The sequence below is a fragment of the Neopelma chrysocephalum genome, unplaced genomic scaffold (assembly GCF_003984885.1).
Source record: "Neopelma chrysocephalum unplaced genomic scaffold, ASM398488v2 Primary Assembly neopelma1_296, whole genome shotgun sequence".
Classification (NCBI taxonomy): domain Eukaryota; kingdom Metazoa; phylum Chordata; class Aves; order Passeriformes; family Pipridae; genus Neopelma; species Neopelma chrysocephalum.
The window spans coordinates 325-21,885 of record NW_020897958.1 but is presented as its reverse complement, the minus strand read 5'-3'; the positions used below and the strand labels follow the sequence as shown (position 1 = coordinate 21,885).

General features: G+C 46.3%; 1 protein-coding gene across 2 annotated transcripts; it reads right to left on the bottom strand.

The window, feature by feature from the left end:
• Positions 1-389: 389 nt before the first annotated feature.
• Positions 390-17,272, bottom strand: M1AP (meiosis 1 associated protein). Of its 2 annotated transcripts, none has more exons than XM_027704883.1 (10): positions 16,943-17,272; positions 12,826-13,008; positions 8,993-9,170; positions 5,593-5,766; positions 4,004-4,154; positions 3,047-3,188; positions 2,287-2,493; positions 1,186-1,341; positions 875-968; positions 390-677 (listed from the first exon to the last, which is right to left on the bottom strand). In XM_027704883.1, exons 1-10 carry the CDS (start codon positions 17,189-17,191, stop codon positions 463-465), a joined length of 1,749 nt encoding a protein of 582 aa, XP_027560684.1. In that variant the 5' UTR covers positions 17,192-17,272; the 3' UTR covers positions 390-462. The 2 variants fall into 2 exon arrangements, with proteins under 2 accessions (XP_027560684.1, XP_027560685.1); XM_027704884.1 differs by having other exon boundaries at positions 428-677; positions 850-968.
• Positions 17,273-21,561: the final 4,289 nt, after the last annotated feature.

The following is a 21,561-nucleotide window of genomic DNA, read 5'->3' as shown; positions in this document are numbered from 1 at the left end:
ACTGGGCAGAAACTCTCTGAAAAGCTCTAGGCCAGTGTGGTGCTGCATTCTTCCCCTGCCACGTCATACTGTGATCTGAGAATCTTCAGAACCCTGCCAAAAAGTATTGCTGTGTTGGCTCGTGGACCAGCCCCATAGGCACAGGTGGTCCAGGAGGAGGAGATGGGGCTGGGGCTGTGCTGCAGTTCCAGCTGTGTGAGATGTCACTGTGCAGGAGCAGCCCTGCCTTGGCACTTGCTACAGACCCCTTCATTGGCTGGGGTGTTGGACAGCGAGGCCAACCTCGGAAGCAAGCAAATCATCATCATCATCATGGGTAGTGCTGTGCCCGGGAGGGCGGAATTCCAGGCTTTAAGATCAAACTCGAGCCCCGTTTTAGGCCTATTCAAACACCCCACTGAACCTGCTGCTGCAGGATGAGGGGAGCTCGGTGTCCCTGCCTGCCTTGTCTGTCTGATTTCCTCACCACCCTGCTTGCAGCTCCTCTGCACCCGCTGACAGCAATCTGTGGTTTGTGGCCTGCGTTAGCCCAGTCTCAGAAACCAGAATTTGAGGCATGCTTGTGATGTGTGCAGACAAGAACAGGAAATACGTGGTGGTGTGGGGGAGAGCTGGATCTCTGGACAGAGGGTCCCAGAGCAGAAACTTCCTGTAGACTGACTCGGTGACGAACAGAACTGTAAAACAACCAGGAGGAACAAAGGATGGGAAGTGCCTGTCTGCCCGAGGCTGAGCTCAGTGTCTTGCCCGACCGCTTCTGGCCCGGTGCAGCTGAGCAAGAAGCTGAGCTGTGCCTGCACATGGGCAGCCCCAGCAGAGCCTGGGCTTCACTGCAGGAACTCATCATACTCCCTGGGGAGGGGAGGGCGCTCACAGGAGTCTCTCCTCGCTGCTGCTGGTCTGAATGTTTGGAGGGGAGAGGGAGCCAGCAGAAGGGGTGCCACTGCAGCTTTGGCTCTGCTCTGGGGCTGCAAGACAGGACAAGACATAAGTGCATCTTGTGGAAGGAGGCGCTGGCTTGTCCCACTGTGGCTGTGTCTGAATGTGCCCAGTGTCCCTCAGCTGCACGAGCTGATCCTGCACCCATCCCTGCCGGGTACCAGGGAGCTGCCCTCAGCCCTTCTGTAAGAAGTTGACCAGATGGGCAGAACACACACTCCAGGCTGGTCCCAGCAAGGCACTTACCTGCTTGGGCTGGTGCCGCTCTGGGCGCTGCTCCCGGGGCTGGGCCTGCTGCCGATGGGGAGCTTTGTACAACGAACTCTTCAGGTATTTGTACAGGTTGCTTTTTAGGTGTAAGGGGTTATAAGCAACTTCCACTTCCAAGCTGTTCAGGGCACTCTGCTCAGGAGAAAGAACTGAGTTGCTGTGGGCTGTGACAGGTAGAGGCTGTGGGGTCTGTGTGTGGGGGGTTGTTGTTTTTAGCACTGGGAGGGGTGGTTTGCAGGGATGAGTGTTGCAGACACTCCATGCCACCCTGCAGTGATAGGGGAGGGGATCTTTGGCCGTGCTGCTACCCACCAGGAGCACTCTTAGCTGTGTAGGAACGAGGCATCTGCCACCAGGTCTTAATGGATTTAAGCATTCCCTTGCAAGATGCAGTCCTATCCTTTCCCGTGCCCAGAATCAGCCAACAAGCTGGAGCACCCTTTCTGGGCACTGTCACCCTCCACTCTGCCTCATAACACTTCTTCCCACTCTCTGCAACAGACACACAACATTGCTCCAAAAGACAGGCATTAACTGTCCATGAGGAAAGCTGTAGGATATGTCCTCTGCTGGAAAGTTTTGGAGTGCTCCATCATATTCCAGCTATCACTAGACATTTTCCCAGCCATTTCCTTCTCTATTTATCTGCTAAGGCTATAGTGAGAGCTCTGCCTTTCCTGGCAGCACTTGGAGCAGAGGAAGACCACTTGGGAGAACAGGAAATGCAGAAGCCTGAATCTACTGGAAGAAACAGAGGTACTCTGTATTGATTTCTCTACTGCCTAAAGCACCTCTCTCTGAGGTGTGAGGAGATCTGTGTTCCCTGGCAATGAGGGAGATGGCCACAGCTTCAGCAGCAGCTGCAGGGCCTGTGCATAGGGCTGATCATTGCTCTGATCTCTGCCTGTACTGCTGGACCTGGGCACAGGGGTTAGAGCAGGGCTCCAGTGACTCCCCTGGGACCCGGGCACAGAGCAGGGCCCCAGTGACTCCCCCAGGACCTGGGCACAGGGGTTAGAGCAGGAATCCAGTGACTCCCCTGGGACCCGGGCACAGAGCAGGGCTGTGCTGACTCACCTCTATGGGGCCACGGATTGGCTCAGGGTGCTCAGCAAGGAGGGCTGGGAAGGCTGAAGGCAGCAGGAGCTCCCTGATGGCGACTGCTTTGAGGAGTAGAGTGGCAGAGTCGGAAGGGACGATGACGTAGTAGGAATGCACCACAATGTTCCAGCTTGGATTAGTGTTCTGAGGTTCGTGCCTGGCCAAAAGCATCCACTTCCTTTGCTAAATGGCAAAAACCAAACCCAATGTGAACAGCAGGCAAGAGCCACTTCCTTCAGCACTGTCAGCGTGGGCTGTAGTGCTCAGGAGCAGCCACACACTCACACATCAGAATAAGAACACTATTCTGCAATATGCTTGAGGACAGTATGGTATTTGTTTTTTAATTAAATGCAAGTCAATTCTTAAGAAAAACATCCAATTTTGCTTTACAACTTGTCAGTAATGGACAGTCCTCCACAGTCCAAGCCTTGGTTAATTTTTTTCGCAGTTAAAGATGCAGATCTAACTCCAACTCTGACATTTGCACTTCATATCCCCAAACACTGGATTTCTGATAGGCTCGAGGGTCTTCTCTAAGGTTTGATGTGCTGTGGCATCTTTCCAGTGGATGCCTTGGCTGGAAAGATTTACAAGCTCAGCTCTGGCCCATAAGATGAGTTGCAGCTTCTGAAATATGTTTTCTGATGCAGGCTACAGATTTTATGGGGTTTGCACTAACTGTTCCTTTCTCTGGCAATCCCTCCCCATCACACTGCAATTTTCACACACTTACCAGAAGACTATGACATAAAGCATGGAAGCTGTGCTGGTTTGTCTCCAGTTCATCCCAGTCCAGCTGCCAGCAGCTCGTGGGCTTGATAATGAAGGGCAGGCCATACAGTACAGACTCACAGACCCCTTCAGACTTCAGAGCCCTGCAAGCATACGGCTCCTGTTAGTGCTCTTCAGCTACTGACAGGCTGAGAATCATTTTAATAGCAACTGCGTAGTTCAAAAATGACTTTTCCCCCCCCATAAATAAACCTCAGAAAAGACACTAGAGAGCATCACTTGTGCTGTGCTCTGTGCTCACCAGCCACGAACTGCTGACAGGAAAGCGAGCACATCCTTAGGTGAAGTCACACAGCACTATGAGGCTTCCCTTGCTTTTTTACTACTAGTCCAACTAATTAGCTCAGGCTCTGACATCCAATTAGTTGCTGTGGCCTCATTAGGTAGTGAGAGAACAGCAGAATTATTGCAATGCCTGCGATCTACAGAACTTTACACTGGAGGGAAACAACTGTTGCACAAATATTAATGGCCAGTCTTCGCGAACGAAGATTTTTGGGAAAGGTCTTTTACCTTTCCAGCCTGCGCAATGGATTTTTTAGGTGAGACACAGCACGCGCTGAACTGAGCCCACCCTTTAATCCTAAGGTTCAATAACACCTGTGGTGTTACACCCATCAATGCCAGTGCCAGGTACCACCACTCGTGGCTGTGCTCCTGTCTGTGTGTGGGCTGTGCTCCTGTCCGTGTGTGGGCTGTGCTCCTGTCCATGTGTGGGCTGTGCTGTTCCATGGCAGGAGGAGTTACAGGGCCGGGGCTATCTCACATCACAGTTTTGCTCACCAGAACTTTGAGTCCCCCAGTGCTTTATGATGATGTTACCAGGTCCCAGGCTGACACTGCACAGGAGGAGTGAAGCTGCTGTTCCACCACCTCCCAGGCACAGAGCAACACTTACTTTACCACCCGGAGTTTGTGCAGCCCTGTGGCTGGCCAGGCTGCCACGTGCCAGGGAGAACTGGGGTCTGCTGCTCTCCCAGGGCCATCAGCCGGCCCCGAGAGCAGGGCTGGGTCCAGCAGTCTCTCCTGCAGGTCGCACTTGAGGCACACTGGGAGAAGGAGATTGGTTTGGGTCACTGGAAGTGTTTAGCACATGACACGCTCAAAGCACTTACAAAGTTAATGTTTTCTAGCAACTATTGAGGGAAGAAAACTAAAACCTGACACGAGGCTGCAACCTGTCCCCGTTTTACACACATGGGGAAACAGCACACACTTGGTGTGTTAATGAAATGCTGGTTGGTCAGTAACTGGGCAGGCAAGCTCCAGTTTGGGTAATGAGTGGCCAGCTGGAGAGGGAGAAGCACCTTGTTCCCCAGAGCCACACTGGGTTCGGGGCTACATGTTGCCTACAGCTTTTCTATCTGTGTGTGTGGAGAAACACAGGACACTGATGTAACACTGTTAACACTGGTGTAACATGGCACAGAGCTCCAAACAATCTCTCTGGCCTTCCACAGATTCCTGGAGTGTGGGAAGGGGAAAAAACCTGAGTGCAGTGTAACTTGGTTTGCCTTGCTAGCTGTAATAAGACAATGCATCAAGTAAGAAATCCAACGTTAGGATGAAGGAAAATCAATATCATAACTGCCTGTGCTGGAGGCTGAGATGGAGCTACTACACACACAAAAATGCCCACCAGGCTTTCTTATCTGCTTGCTGTGGAGCATATCAGTGACTCTCCGTGAGCTTTGGTTCCAGTCTGGAACTGGCCTGTGGATCACCAGAAGACAAGTGTGCTCCCATTATGGCAGCAATGGGCAGCTGCACAGGAGCATCACATTGGAGAGGTGTGGAAAGGGGATTGCAGGGACTTCCCATGGCACTGCAGGAGTGACAGCACAGTCAACAACTGACAGAACACACCTATGTCTGCTGGAGCTGTTGGTGTTTCCAGTGCTCACCCAAAGATGGATTAGGGATTTGGATTTAGACTAATAAAGGGAAAAAAAGGCATATTCCTTACAAATTTTCCCATACATTATGATAACTGTTGGCAGCTCCAGCTAGAACATGAGCTATTCTAGCGTTAAATCACTAGATATAAATCAAAGTCAAGTCCTTTTGTAAGACAGCCTTTACTTAAGTGCAGCTCTGGCACAGACTTTTAGTATTGAACAGAAGGAACACATTTTTTAGGGCTATTCAACTCCCAAGACGTAAAAGGCCCCTTTTCCCTTGACTACATGGCTATAAATTCACATGCTCCTCCAGGCACATTTTGCTGCAGAATGGAAATGAATTGTAGCCTCAGCAGCCACGGGACATGGCAGCAAACAAGCAGCTCTCTGAGCAATAGGCTCCTATCGGCCTGAGACAACTCCCAGCTTTCCCACTCACCCAGAGACCTCCCTTGGAGGGACCTCACTCTCTAAATGGGAGGGAACATGCCCATGGGAGGGAATGTGCCCACAGGACGAGCCTGGATAACCTTTAAGGCTGTGGAATTCAGGAGCTCCCTGCAGAGGGGGAGAGGAAATTAAATACTTATGGTGCTCTTGGGTGCAGCAGCGTGGCTGAAACCTCCCGATGGGAGGAGGAGGTGGAGCTGTTCCCTCTCCGTGCCATAGTCCTGGAGCCATGTTTTAAACAGCATCTCCAAGCTGATGACATTGTCCTCTACGGTTTGCACATCAATGTCCATTCCCAGGATTCCAATGTCTGCTGGGAAAAAAAGGTGTAAAAGCACAAATATTTTCAGCCATAGAAAAGAACATTCTTTTGCATTTTCCACCGCATTTAGTACCTTGAGTGCTGTCACAAAGAAAGCGCTTCAGAAGCCATTACCATGCAAATCACAACACAGCACTGTGACTCCAGGGACACTGCTGGGAGCTGACCTGCTCCACAGGCCACCCCACCACCCTTTCCATCCCTGGGGTGCTGGGACTGTCTCCAGAGAACAAGTTGTGACTGATGTGAACCATGGCACCACTGGCCTCAGAGACTCCTCAGTTTGAAAGCATTTCCTCCTTCTCCCTTAGCAAGGGGCACTGGATGTGTGATGCTGTGGGAAATCAGAGAGACTGCACAGCTAGGGAATTTGGTAGGAGTGCTGATGAGTCCTGCTCCTCATCCCGAAGGTGAACCTTACTCTGCAGAATGGCCTGAAGGCCAAACGGCTGATCATCCTCAACATGCTGCTCACAGACCTGAGGGGAACAGAAGCAACACTTGACCCAGACCTGGCCCACAAAGAGGGCAGGTTTCAGCACGTTACTGAGCAGTGCTGCTTGGTAACCCAGCAGTCCCAGGGTAGAACATCCTTGCAGATACACCAGCAGGCAAAACTATCCACCACCGTTACGTCCCATTTCAAACAAGTGGAATCCATAAAATTTAGAGACTTGTTAAACTGAAATGAAAAGGATATTAAAAAGGTAAGCAGGTTCAAACAGCCGTGAAACAAACTAATGGAAGAAATACCCTCCGTGGGATGAACCTCTTAATTAGTGCTACATCACAATGTTTATTCCATAGTTCAACACAGCACTAATCTTGCACTTCCTGCATGCTGGATCTTGCAACTTCAATGTTCTTTACTGTATTTTTTTCTTACAGGACAATGAATTTTTAATTTTTTTTCAGAAACAGAGGAAAGGAGTTCCAACAGGTAAAAAATCCTTTTCATAAGCCAGCTGGGCTCCTTTTTTAAATTATTTGAACTATCCCTTCCCTGGTGCTTCACTTAAAAGTAAATACTTCATCCAAGTCTTCTACTCAGAAAATTAGAATTTCATAATCTGAAATTTCAATGGCCTTTGTGTCCCCATTTATATTTTCATTCCATTTATTGAGTGAAAGGGCTGTACAACTCCACTTTTAAAAATAACACGCTGGGGTTTTCCATTCTCTAAAGCAGCCCTCTGACAGAGAGACACAGAGCATCTCCTCCTCTGAGGTCTCTAGTCTTCCAAGGCTTCCCTTGCAGGGTTCTGTGCAGCCCCAGCTCGATGCAAAGTCCTGACAACAACCCTTCTCACCAGAGAAGTCAGCATTTGCAGCCACCCAAAGGTGCCCTCTCTCCACAGGGACAAGAGTGGTGCTTTTGAAGAATACCTCAACCTCACAACTCTGTGCAGCAGTTTCTTCCACACTTTTGTAATCCCCTTTTTTGCTGTGGTTTTGGCATATTAAATTAATTCTAAAGTGAGGTCAGAGTGCCAGAACCTTGATTCCTTCTCCTCAGGACTCCCTTTTCCCACTCAGTGGTACCAGTGCACTGCTTTTCTCCAGCCAAGCAGTTTTACCTGCAGAGACTCCCCCAGAGTCTGGAATAACCAGCCATGCCTTGCTGAGGGAAAGGAAGCTTTTAATTGGCAGTAAGAGCGTTGATGTGTCTCTAAGTGCTGGATTATAGGACTCAGTGTTTGGTTTGGGCTGCCAGCAGCTCAGTGGGATGCAGGGGCAGCACGGAGAGCCCAGTCAGTGCTGTGCTGCACATGGGGAAAACCAGCCTAAACTCCTGCTATGGAGCATTTCATTGTTTTACCAGCCTTGAGAAAGAGCTGAAATCACCAAGGAGATCTGCAAGCCAGGAAAAACAACATGCAGGTATGAAAGCTGCAGTTATAGCAACATTGCAAAGTATTGAGCTGGAACTGGATTTTGGATCACCATCTCGCTGGTTTATTTAGACACTGCTCAGCACCTTTTGCTCTGAAGCAAAAATAGTCAAAACAGGACCTAGCAGGACTTTCAGTCTCTGAATTTCTCATTGCTTGAATTCCCCCTCCTGAAAACTGTCAAATTAAGGGAGGAGTTCTTCAGAGATATGGGCAGGAAAAACCCAGGGTCTGGAGTGTACTTGCTCACTCTTTCACTAATGAAGCATGTGGCAGGGGTGTGAGGGACAGGGCAAAAGGGAACCTGCAACCCACCTCACCATTCCCAGCCCCTACAATGACAATTGACCAGAAATTTGCTGCTGTAACCAGAAAAGACAAACAGCTAGAGACAAGTAAGGCAACAACATCCAACGCTGCCTGTCACTCAGTAAAGCAACACTGACATTGCTAGGAACAGGTCTTACACTAACTTTGGGAGGCATCTGGACTCAGTTTTTGAAGCTCATTATCAACTCATTGTGAGAACTTGCTGTGTGATCCAGGTGTGGAACCAGGTGTGTCTTGTTCATGAGGAATTTAAGTGCCTGCAGGAAAGACCTTTAAAAGGAGACCTGTTGTGGAAGGTGGAGGCTTGTAGAGAACTCACTGGTGTGCAACTACTGGTTACTGAAGAAATACAGCCTTAATTGCTCAAGAAAAACTGCCCTAAGCATGGAGAAGAGAAGCAGCAGGTAAGCAAGAACATCATTAGTGACAAAAAACCAGCTAGTCAAGAGGCTGAGCACCTGACTTGGTCAGTGAAAGTAACTCTTCCCAGCACTGTGCAATATGTAGTCCAGGAGAAAGGACTAAAGGGGACCCTTGAAATTGCAAATGTCCTGCCTGTCTCTCCTGCCTCTCCTTTCCCCACTACCTGCTTCAAGGATTCAGGTTGCCTCTGCCTGCACCAAGGACCTTTTGATCAGGCAGTCAAGTGCCCAGTGTGATGTTCAGCAGCAGAAGGGGTGTGTGTGAGTCAGTGTTACCCCCATAAACTCAGGGCATTTTTCTCTCTAATCCCTCAGTGCAGCTGTATTGCACATGATGTAAATTTTAAGCAATACTCAGAGCTGAATTAATGCATTAATTTTTGCCCAAATGTGCTAAAGCTCCAGAGAAGTGCTGTGGTACAAACTTCCCACTGTTCCTCCAGCAGTTCTCACTTACCTAAGTGACATTAAATGGCACAAAGGCCAGTGACAGATATCAGACCAAAGCAAGAACTAGTGGCTGTCCTGCTGCCCAAACTTCCCTGAGCACCTTGTTTGCCTTACACTCACCACTGCTGCTGGGCTCTTCTGCTGGCACACACTGCTCTTCACCCTCGGGCTCCAGGAAGTCTCTCTTCAAAACCTCAATGACTTGTAGTCTTCGCAGACTCACAAGGTCCACATCTTTTAGCTTCTTTTCCAGCTGCTTCACCATTTCTTTGCTGGACTGGCTAGTCAGAATTGTGATCTGAAACACAAAGCAGAGTGTGCAAGAGCTGCCTCTACCCTAATCCTCTCTTGACAGGTGATAATGGTCTGTTTGAATAGCACTGGTCCCATCTATGGAGAGAGGGGAAATCTCACTAAAATATCTCATCCATTCAAAAGCAGATTTGAAAGCGTTTTTTTTTTGAGCTTTGGCTTACATTTAAGCCAATATGAAATGGATTGAGAGGGTCACTGGAGGAACATCTACAGGTTTTGTGCCACTGCTGGAAGATGGAACAATTTACAGGTGTCTTGTGCTTCGCATGTCCAGTCAGTGAGTCTGGGTGTGTAAGGAGGGACTTGCCTTGACACCACTTCCTCCCATTACTGTGTCACTTATAGCTCAGATAGACTAAATCCAGCCTTCTCACTTGAAAGCTGAATGGGAATTTTATATTTTTTAAAGAAGTGTACAGTCTGCCCTAAAGATATTTCTTAAGAGAGCAACAGAAGGTGTGATACCCACTGCCCAGTTTTGGTGTAATACTAAGTAACTGCAAAGAGTTTTTAGAAGAGTTTCTAGGAACCTGTCAGGCATGTTTAACATCAGATTTCTGGGTGAGGACTCTCTTCTGTGTGCCTGAGTACCTGAGGGTCTCAGTGCAGCAGCTGGAGCACAGCTCAGGTGGGAGGTTTGTGTGTCTGTGATTGCCAGTGAAGGTCAGGACAGACCAGACGGTGAAGGGGTGACATGGCCTGGGAACCAATGTGGGAGGAGCTGGCTGTTGGAGGGATGAGGAGAGTCCTGGCCAGGTCTGAGTGTGTCTGTGTGTAAACATGACAGTTTGTACCAGTAACTGGAGCCCTGGGGACTCATATGTCCAGATGCCAGAAACTAGGGAGACTGGGATCTAGGAGCAGGTACTGGGCAGACTGAGTGTCTGAGAGCAGCTGCTGGAGTGATCCATGCTGTAGGGCTGGAGATAGAGATGTGTGTACACACACATTTATTTCTGCAGGTGGATCTCATCCTGCTCAGACAGAGAGGGGCCCAGGCTGAGGCCACAGATGCACTTTTGTGCGTGTGAGTGCTCTGAGTGTCTGTGATCTGTGTGAACACATGTGCCTGGACATGTGTGTTACATGTGTGTTCTGTGTTCCTTTGCCTGATGGGAACATGAGCTCAGCCTGGGGACATGGAGCTGTGTCAGCCTTGCTGATGCCAGATCAAGCCTCATTTCCCTAACAAAGTAAACCTCTCCAACCAAACTTCTCCCTAGTGTTTGCCTCTGAGTTACTGGGAATAAAGATATTATCAGGGTCACCTTTTAGGAACTAATGCAAATGGCTTGCAGGAACTGTTCTTAAGCTGGGGGTAGCTGAACTGTCTAAAAGATATAATTATCTTTTGTAGAGCTATAGAAAGAGCATTTGCTACACTGATGGACGTTTATTTCATCAAAACCATGGCTGTATTACATCTGTAGCATGTCACCTCCAATTTACCCTTTTCACAGCCTGAGTCAGACTGGCACATGCTGGTCAGAGACCAGGAGAAATATTTTACCACATACAAAAGCTAAAGTAGCTACTGTGACTTCCTTTTGTTTTACCACAGTTTCTAGATACAATCCCTTAATGCCATTATACTTCCTAATCTCACAAAAAACGGACTACTGGTGACTTGAAAAATGCTTTTCATCCTATTGCAGGTTGGCCACATTTCCTGCCCTGTAGCTGCTACTGAGATTTCGTTTTGTTGATGCCGATGATTTTCCCTGCCGAAGTCAGGATCTCAAAAGAGTAAGTCATTCTTTCTACATTTAACTACTATTTGGGTTTTAAATGACTGCAGATTGTAACAAAGTCTGCCTCCTATGCTTACTGGTCACCAAGGAATATTCTTGTGTTTTAACTGTTATGAAAATGCCTAAACAGCTGATGTGCAGGAGCAGATTGTCAGTGGCACCCCTGTGCTCTAAACACCGGCCATCCTGGTCTCACCTACAGCAATTGTTCTCTAACAGAGGTGTAATGCCTGCACAGGCACTCGTGTTCCTGCTACTCACACACAGGCACCTGCATCAACAGCTCCTGACAGGCTGTTTCTTCACCCCCCTGCTGTGGTCCTGTCCTGTTATTCCTGCCTGGGCCTGGCTGTCCCAGGGAGCTCTGCGATGCTGCTCCCTGGAGTGCAGCTCAGGAGTCTCTTCCACGTGGAGGAAAGCACATGGAAAGCCTTTTGGTTTAACCTGGTTTACTTGAGAAGTGTAACAAAAAAAGCAAAAGCCAAAGAATGCCTCTTTCAGGAGAGAAGGCTCCAAAAACAGAAATGGTGACTTGTGGGAGATGCCAAGTACTCAGGCACCACACATAATCTGCCTGATACAGCTGAATTTAACAGGGTAAATGCCTACTTTAACTGGCCTATGTTATCCAGGCTTCACTTCCAAGCAGGAAGCATTAAAACTCCATATTTTTTATTTCTTCAAAAGATACTGTATCTGAGCAAAACCACTCAAAGGTCTTCTGAGAAAAGGAAACAGAAATAAAAATTCAACTTACTCTGCATAAAAAAATGCTTGTGATGGAAAAAAAAATGCAATCACTTAGGAATCTGAAGCAGAAAGCTGCCTTTTTTAGAAACATGGCCTTCTGCCTGTCTGTGATCACAGCCTGTCATTGCAGCATGTCTTACATCCCCTTGCAAAGAGAAGTACAAAATACTTGCATAATCTAGAGGAACAAGGATTGCTTAGTGGAGTATAAACTCTCTATGCTCATGGATAGCTTAATTCTGAATGTAGCTTGTTCCTTCAACTATACTAGAAGTCATCCTGGACTTTGTTGTGTGTCAAAAAAGGTCTTGTCTCCAATGTGTACTCAGTCTGTTCCAACCCCAGTTTTACAAAAGCACAAATCTCATTTGAAATGGGCAGGAAAGATACCTCAAGGCCCTAAGAAAACACAGAAAAGCAGAAAATCAGGAGAAAGACTTCCTGGATAGACAAGTGAGTCCCAATTACAGCTAGGAGAGTCTGCCTGATCACAGCATGACTCTGTGTGACACCAGAAGGGTTCAAGGATCTAAACAAAATAAAAGGGCTCCTGAAATTTCACTCATGGGACTCTCAGTTTGTTTTTATGACTGACAAAGCTCCAAAGCCAGGTGGACCCTGAGCCAGTGAAGTCTGAAATAAAAGATTGTTTGGAGCTGATATTTCCTGACATCCAGAGGAAAACACCATTTCTTTGAGTCCTTCCCCCTCTAACTCCCTGTTCTTTCACATCAGTGGGTACTGCTTAAAAAAAACACTTCCTTGTGAACCTTGCTCTGTTTTCTACCTTCATATATCTGTTCTCATGTGTTATTAGCAGCTTCCCTCCTTCTTATGCAAGCACACACCCCTAGCTGAGAACACAGCCACCAAACTCTGTTAGATCCTGTCCCAGGACATCCAGTTCATAGGACTGCTGTACATATAGTTTTCCCTAGATAAAGTCCCCTTTTCCACAGGAATCTGTCCAGAGGGATTCAAGGACTTGGTATCTCCATCCAGGATTTATCTCTGAAACAGCCAGACTGCTGAATACCTAAAATGTTCTGGCACGTTCACTGTACATGAGATTATACATTTATAAAGCATGACCGGTGAAATGAGATGGCTTCCACTACCTTTGCAACATTTTCTTACCTCAACAGAACTGTTTGTTGAGCCTCCTGCTGCTGTGTGTCTGCTGTATTGTTTGAATTGCTGCAATCCATCCTGCACAGCCTGTACCACTCCACTTCCCCCCTGTGGGAAGCAGCCTTCTGCTGGGAGCAAGCGCAGCTCCGAAATGCAGGCTTGGATTCGCCCAAAGTTCTCTTTCACTTGCTGCAAAACAGCGTTCAATGAACATGAAAGACTGTTAAACAAATAACATGAAATATCTTTCCATAGTGTGGAAGAAGGTTTTTTGAATTCCCAGCACTGAGCTCAGACTGGGGGCAGGAGCCAAGTCATAAAGCAGTGAACAGTGAACCCAGCTGGTTGTTAGGCCAGTACAACACACACCATCACTCCTCAAGCTTTTAGCTGTCTCCCTGCTGCCAAGCCAAAATGCAGTAGTAGGACACGACCCTTTCCCCTGGTGCTGTGTAACAAGCAGAACTTGAGATGTGAATGGGAGCACTGAGATGGTGGGACATCCCCAGGCCACAGTCACTCCTGCCATATCTGTGCTCTTTGTTCATCAAGCTGTGAACCTCTAGAATTCATTCAGGAGGGTTTGGAGTCAGAGTGTGGCAACAGGTTCAAAAATGAGTTCCAAAAGCTCATGGGTAACAGGTCTAGAACCAGAGTCCAAGAGGAATAGCCTCAAATGTACCTTCTGTCATTCTAAATACAACATACAAGGTGTGGAACTTGGGGAGTGTGAGGAGAATGAACTGCAAGAAGGGACTGGGCTAGGGCACTCCCCAAAAACTTTTTCTTTTGAGAGTGGGCTGAGAGCATGCTGGTTTGACTCAGGAGGACATTTGACATTTCTTCTGCTCTTACACTTCTCCTTTAGGACACTCATAGTGATGATAATCAAAAACTCAAATGCTCACGGGAGGTGTGTGGACTCTCCTGCTTCAGAGATGAGTTACCAGACCAAGTGTTAGAAAGGAAAAACAATTCTATTGCTGTCATTTGTAAAAAATTAAAAGCTTTTGATGCTTTAATGCTCACTTCCTATCTTGTCACCATTTGCAGTCCTCCACAGTTATCTATGTACTCTCTGGTTTTCTTTTCTTTGTCCCCCTGCCCTTTCCAGGGAAGCTCCTTGGACTTGTCAGACCCTTTTGGGGAGATCATAAACAAACACCCAGGAAAGAGTAAGACAAAGGTTACTGTATATGACACTTCCCCATGTATTCTCCCAGTCTTTATTTTCGGCTCTGGGGCTTTTCTGACTTCACATGATTTGTCTAAAAAGCACCCTTGAATGCAGCTCTATCTTGGTTCCTCACTGAGAAGTGTCAAGTCTCTGTAGCTGAACCAGAAAGACTCTGTGCTCACAGCCTGCCCTGTTGAGACACGGGCAAATTCGGGGGTACAGGAGAAGTAATGGAGCTCTGGTATTTCTGAGGAAGGCTGAAATGGAACACATACTCATCAGGCAGAGATGTAAAAGTATTCCTGATTCCAGAAGCAGCAGAGGACCAGATACCATTATTAGTGAAATTAGGACCACCGAGTCATAGAAACATACAGAATGTCCTGAATTGGAAGGGACACACAAGGATCATCCAGTCCAACCCCTGCTCCTGCACAGACACCCCAACAATCCCACCCTGTCCCTCAGAGCGTTGTCCAAACCCTCCTGGAGCTCTGGCAGCCTTGGGGCTGTGCCCACTGCCCTGGGGAGCCTGGGCAGTGCCCAACCAGCCTCTGGGGGAAGAACCTTTTCCCAAGATCCAACCTGAGCCTCCCCTGACAAAGCTGCAGCTGTCTCCTTGGGTCCTGCAACTGGTCACAGAGGGAAGAGATCGGTGCTGCCCTTCCTGAGGAAGCTGCAGACCCCCATGAGCTCTGCCCTCAGTCTCCTCCAGCTGAACAAACCAAGCGACCTCAGCCACTCATAGTCTGAAGAAGACAGTCACCTTGAAGTACTTTACTGCTCCTAAAAGTGAAAGAACAGCTGTGAAAAACAGCTTCAGTACAACATCAGATGTGTAAAATAAAGAGATGGCTCCCCGAGCAGAACACCCAAAGAAAGCTGGGGAGAAGGGCAGTGGGGGCTCACAGGCTGGATGCACATGACTGACTCAAGTCTTCGTGTGTGAGCTTTGCTGTCTCGAACAAGTCCAAGATAAATGCAGCATTATGGCAAAAGAGCTGATGTGATGACCAGTCACGCAAACAAGAGGGGTATTTTTAATTCTCTGTACAGCATTGCTGAGTCCAGTATTGGAATCAAACAAACAGCAGAGTCAATACACAGAAGGGCTTGGAAGTTATTAAGGGGTTGTAAAAATGCCTTGCAGTTAGACTTATAATGTGTTCTCTTTGATTTACCAGCTAGAAGACTGAGAAAGGACTTGCTTCTATTTAGAGGAAGAAAGGATAAAATACAAGCAGGTTCTTCAATCCAGCCAAAAGAGTAAATATATTAACAAATCCCTGGAAGCTAAAGCAAATAAATTCAAATTAGAAACCAGGGGCAAGTTTCACAATGACAATGATTAACCACTGGAAGAAATCATCAAGAGAAGTACTTGATTATCCACCCTGTATATCTTCAGACCCAAACTAGATGGCTTTCTGGAAGAAGTGCTTTAACGATATATGGGTACTTTGGTGAAATATAATAGCCTGTAATATGAAGAAAGCCAAACAAAGATCTAAAGGTTCCCCTGTCTTTAAAAACTGTGACTATCAAAATGAGGAACTGTTGTTTAAATTACAAAGACATCTGATCGTGAGCAGCAGAGTCATAACACTCCTAAATAGAGGGATTATGTCAAAGGTCAGACATCCCCTGGTGAGCCACAATCACCAAATTAGATTGAAGGCAGCTGTCAGCCAGCACATGCTGGACCAGTGTCAGGACATATCCAGTAAACATAAAGTGGGTATTTGGCCCCAAACACTCACAAACTAACTTGGACATAATGCAAACTCACAGAGAGCACACCTGGAACCAGCTGTGGAACAGATCACCCAGACCATCCTGCAGTGACATGCCAGGATGAATTACCAGTGGATTCATCCTAGGAAGCAAGACAAGTGTTTGCTCTTGAAGCCCCTAATCAGAGTGATTCCACAGTATCTTCAGAAACTGTTTCTTTGGTATTCCCTTAGTCATCCACGTCCCACTCTCTATAACCTGTCCTATAAAATAAAGCAAGCAGCTGCGTGGTACTTGGCTGCTGGCTGAGGTTAGACCATGACACACCATCAGCCACGTTCTCCTTGCAGATCACATTTGGGAAATTACTGTTATCTCCGATTTTTTATTTTTCCCAGTTGGTCTCCACCTTTCCTGAGATGTGAAAACTTGACAAAACATTTCAGGATGTTTTCACCATTGCTGTATAAAGTGGAAGGGTTAGTTCTGTGTGTTTAGGTTAATGTTGTAAATGAGATTGCTCAGTGTGACTGTTTCTAACACTATGACTTCATAGATTCTTATGCACAAACTGTTACTTTAGAGCTGCTTGCCATTCTCCATCTACACTTATTCCACTGCGCAGCCCCAGATGAGTGCAGTGCTTGTTCTTATTGACTTAGATCTATATATTTAAAAGCTATGTAGATGTGGTGCTTAGGTATGTGGTTTAGTGGTGGAGTTGGCAGTGCTGGGTTTAGGATTGGACTTGATGATCTTAGAAGTCTTTTCCAACCAAAATGATTCTGTAATTATATGATTTCAGGATATTTCTCAAATTTGGCAATAATATTTTAACTCTGCACCTCTTCCTTTAAATATCTGGAATCTCTCCCACAGTGGTAATATTTTTTCACTGTCCAAATTATTACAGCTTGGGTTGTGTTTGATAATTTTGATAGAACAGGAGTACAGATAGTGCAGAAAGCAGCATATGGAAGGTACGACAGAAGCTTTAGATGAGAACAAAGCCCAATTTATGCATGTGAGCAGCTTCACAGATCAAAAATATTACACTTCTTTTAAACTTCACTTTTCATAAAATTCTGTGAAACTATGCTTTTGGAGAATGATTAATTTTGAGATACATATTTGCAGTAAACGGTAACTTTCTCTCCTGAGCGACAACAATGTATTGCAGTCCCGTTTGTGAGATCCCGGGCTCGGCCATACCGTGAAGGGGAGCAGACACTCCTGCTGGGGCTGCACCACGTAGAGGCTCAGCAGGGGCACACGGCAGGGCCCTGCCAAGCCACAGGCCAAGCACAGCGTGTTTTCCAGAGCCTCGGAGAGCACAGAGCAGGTATTGGCCCAGGAAGGTGATGTGACATCCACGATGAGAACCCGCCATGGCTGCTGGCACTGGGATTTAGCAGCAGGAAAAGCTCTCCGTGTTTCTGAGAGTAATTTTCTGGAATTCATGGCTTCTGAACACAGGTATTACATTTTCAATTATCCGTCTGCATCTGAATGGGAGAAATAAACAAAGAACAGCAGTGAGTGAGACTCTCCCTTTCCCATTCAATTTAAAGCAACCTGAGGCACAGCAGACAGTAATGACTGAAGTTCCTACATCTTTCTCCAAAGCAATCCTTGTTCCTACTCTAGGATAAACCCACACAAGACAAGGGAAAATGCATGTGGTCAGAAAACAAAATGCTTCAACTAAAGACTCGTGGCAGATACTCTCTTGCAGGAGCAGCTGGAGCAGCTCCCAATGTTGGCAGCGCAGCCACACGTGAGCTGTGGGAGATGTCTCATGATCCCCTAGTGTGGCTCAGGTGCATCAGCCTGAGGATCTTCAGGCTGCTGGAAAGCAAGACTGTGAAATCCTCCTCCTAATTCTGCAGTGGCCAACAGGTTCTACCCAAACACCAAGGAGAAACAGTCCCTGCTTCTTCGTACCCAGCAGTATAAGACAAGTAGCTGCTATATCCAAAAAAGGACAGCAGGATGCATCAAGAAAATATTGCATATACATAAATATTACTTTGTGGACGCGGAGAACCAACTCCTGTCCTTCAGACTGTCTAACACCTGGCATAAGCTCTCTGCACTGACAAAAGCTTTGATGAACACAGCACTACCTCATTTTGTTCAACAACGTGGGAGCACTGCAAACCTTGAAGTACCTGCAATGTCAGGAACTCCAACAGAAATTGCTTCCAGCCAAGTACCACCTTTGTTTCCCAGAGCTGGCTGGTGATGGGAATGCTGTGCAGGGAGGTGGCTGTGCTTCACTGTCCCAGAGCTGTGCCAAGTGACACAGGTTTGTTAGAACACCTCAGGAATGCTGCCAGTGTCAGGTGACGCCTTGCACAAGGCAGGGAAGGAAAGATGAGGGCTCCCCAATTCCCCATCATCTTTGTGCAGGAAGAGAGGCAAGGCCTCTTGTTGCGAGGCCCTGGGAGACCACGGATCCCTTCAGCACACGAACAGAGCATGTGGCCAGGACCCATTTCTGCCCCATCTCTTTTTGTCCATTTCCTTTCCAATATCCGCCCTTTCCTCCCTCAGCACCACCACATATCAGCTCTGCATGCACAAGGCTCAGCTGGTGCTTTGAGAGACCTCCCCACAATCTTTCAGAAGATGTGACCGTTTCTGGGAAACAGTGCCAGAGAAGCAGAGAGGAGCAAACAGGAGTGTGCTGTCAGCTCTTCTGCCTCGTGTGTATGAAACAGAGGAAAGCGCTCAGCCCCAGGCAAACACCTCGCAGTTTGTCTCAAAGGTGTAGAGGCAAAGGATTGAGATGTGCTCATCCACAGACCTGGAATATGATGTTTGTTCCCCTGCCCATCTCCCTTCAACACATACATCTTAAGCACAAGAGCCAGCATTTTCCTGTTAATTTTTTTCCTTTGCGAACAAAGACCCTTCATAAAATCTTCTCTTCACTAAATCTGCACAAAACACTCAAGTGCTCTTTGTAAGGATATTGAAAATGTTTCAAAAATGTGTCTTGGTCTTGGTAATAACAGTGCTATGTAACCATGCAAGTCTACCTGTGTCCAGAAAAGTGTTTTTATAATTGCATATACCTTCTCAATAGGAACTAGAATAAACTCTTTCTTCCTACAGCTGTGTCAATTCCCAGCACAATTAGTAAGTTTGAAGCATCTTCTATACTGGCTCTGGTCAGAACCCAGGCCTGGGTATACAGTATACATGCCTGTCACTTGTGTGGTATGTTCAGCTCAGACAAACAGCTCTTTTATGTTCACCAAGGAGACAAGATACTGTATTTCCCACAGCCTCCAGCACTTTGGAGTAAGAATTTCTGTAAGTCTTGAAAGGAGCAAGAAATGCTTTTCTATTTGGCTGAAGTATCATCAGAAAAAAGTCTGCATTTCTAGGATGCTTGTCAGTGAAGGCAAAACAGAGTGATCACAGCTTGAATTCCAAAACTGAGGCTAACACTTCAGAGCTGGTGAAAATGTTACACATCTAGATCACAGAGATACCTGTACATATCTTGCTTTGACTAGTCCTCTGATATAATTTCATTGTCAAATGAAAAACTGCCAGATACCACTTTAATTGGTGTCTCTTCTGGACCTTTACAATTTGCAGGAGAGCTTACTAAATTACATCACTGAATCTGGGAAAATACTCGTCTGTCTGAATCTTTTGTGATGAGGCTTCATACCACTGAGCTCTGCAACCCCCCAGTGCTTTCTCAAACAAGGAAACAAAGCCCATCCAGCAGTCAGAATCCACAAGAGTTGGGTCTTTGATTTGCATTGGGTTCAGGGAGAAAAATGAGCCTTGATGCTGAAGTAGACATGGTTTTCCTAAACTTGAATGAATTCTCTGACTTTTGACACTTTACAGGACTATGCTTATTTTAAAATGCATTTGTAAAATGGATCCCTCATCAGCTATACTCTTTACCAGCTGAGTGAATTTCATTTCTTCATAATTGTCGTGTTTTAATTAATCTCTGCTTAGCAACATTAATATGATTTCTATGCAGCTCTCTGTACAATATTTGAGGTGCAGTGTAAACTGCCCACCTCTGTTACAGCCTCCTGTCACGCTTGGCTCTGTGAGGTTGGAGAGCTGAAGAATTCTGTATACTAGTCTAACTGGTTGCTGTGGTAAAATGGCATCTTCATTTAAGCAGTGAGTGAACTGACAGAGGGTCCATCCTAAGGGATTACTCCACAATTCAGTGTGCAGGAGTGAAAACTGTTAGTTCTGGCAGCTGCTATGACATTAACTTCTTGCTCAATAAAAGAGAACTTACCAGCTGTCAGAGCTAACAGTGATGTACATTTTGCTCAATGCAAGAAGACACAAATTCTTCAGAACTAGAAAGACAGGGACAGAAAGAAAACTTCATCATATTGTGTGCCTTGTGGTTGCTGAGGACATTCTGCACTTGCACATCATCCTGTGTGCTTAATTTGTTCCAGTTATACAAAACCATCAAATAATATCCAAGTCTAAGAAAATAACACCAAAGCCACTGCTTAAAGAGTATTAAGGATAGCTGGTTTAAAAATGTGTCATTTTCTGAGTAAGCTTCAAGACCCTGGGAAACATGAATATTCTCATGTGGAAAACAGATCAAGCTGCATAAATAAGTGGGTTTACTAGAGAATAAACCAGCAAGCCACTGAGAAGCCTGAGACATGGAGTGGCTGTGCAGTGGTGATGGCCTTTGTTGTGCATCTTTTTGTCCACCTAGCCTAGGAAGGTATTTATTTAAAAAGGTGGGGATGAATAGAAGAATAAAAACAAAAAAAGCAAAAGAGCACAAGATCAAGCTACTGAAAACAAAATTATTCAAGATCCTATAAAACAGAAGATATTATGTGTTATTCTATACATCAGTGCTATAACCAATCATAAATAAATGGCTTTAGGCTTGTGCTTTTATTGACATAAAATCACCAAATCTTCATAAGAGTAGTCACTTTATATTAGTGTTAAAATAACTCATTATAACCTTCATAGATTTTTTTTCCCTTAAAAGAAGAGGAACTATAACATTAGGGAAGTTTAGAAAAAGGCATTTTCTAGTTCTGAAGAAGCAAGTAATGATGAAACCTTATCAAGCAGTGTGTGGACAGAGCAGCAGAGCAAGGACAAGCTGCCACATAATGCACACAGTGCCCGAGTGCTCCTGTTGAACAACAGCCAATTTATAAAACCCACCAGGAGTGCTCTGAGGAAAGCTGTGCTATCATGGGGGACTTGTGTTTGAGTGATGGGCTGGAATTCTCAGAATTAAATTTTATAGGTACTGTAATATCTTTTTGACGAGATTATATGTACAGTTAATGAAGCCTCATGGGGCAGGTGCTCTGTCTTGCTGGAATCTTGATTAAGGAACTAGAATGACATGATGTCAACACACACACTAACCTGATATAAACCTGCATAATTCATGAGCCCCAGCACATGCTGCACACAGGGAATTACCACGGAGGCTGCTTTAGTGGGCACATGGGAAATCCTGAGATATACCCACGTACTGGAGCAGACTGGAATCGTCCTCCAGTTCATGTGTTTCCATGGCTCCTCTAACAGAACTACTTCTACCCTGGATGTGACCTCTGAGTCTAAATTTTCAGTCTCACTGTAACATTCTCACAGGTTTATATTCCCTGTACATTTTTTTTAAAGCTTTAGATAGTAACACTCCCTCCATCGTGAGCTCTGTGGCGGGATCCTCAGAGCAAGGAGGATACACCTCACAGCAGCCTGCTGCCCTTGTCTTCTGGCCCACAGGGAAACCTGCAAATCCCACCTAGAACATGAGGACCTGGCCATTGAGGTCTCTA

Coding starts and splice junctions, on each gene's coding strand:
- M1AP (XM_027704883.1), bottom strand. CDS start 17,191: ATGAATTCCAGAAAATTACTCTCAGAAACACGGAGAGCTTTTCCTGCT. Junction 9,171..12,825: donor CAACAAACAGTTCTGTTGAG/GTAAGAAAATGT, acceptor TTTGTGTTTCAG/ATCACAATTCTGACTAGCCA. Junction 4,155..5,592: donor TGCACCCAAGAGCACCATAA/GTATTTAATTTC, acceptor TCCTTCTCCCAG/TGTGCCTCAAGTGCGACCTG.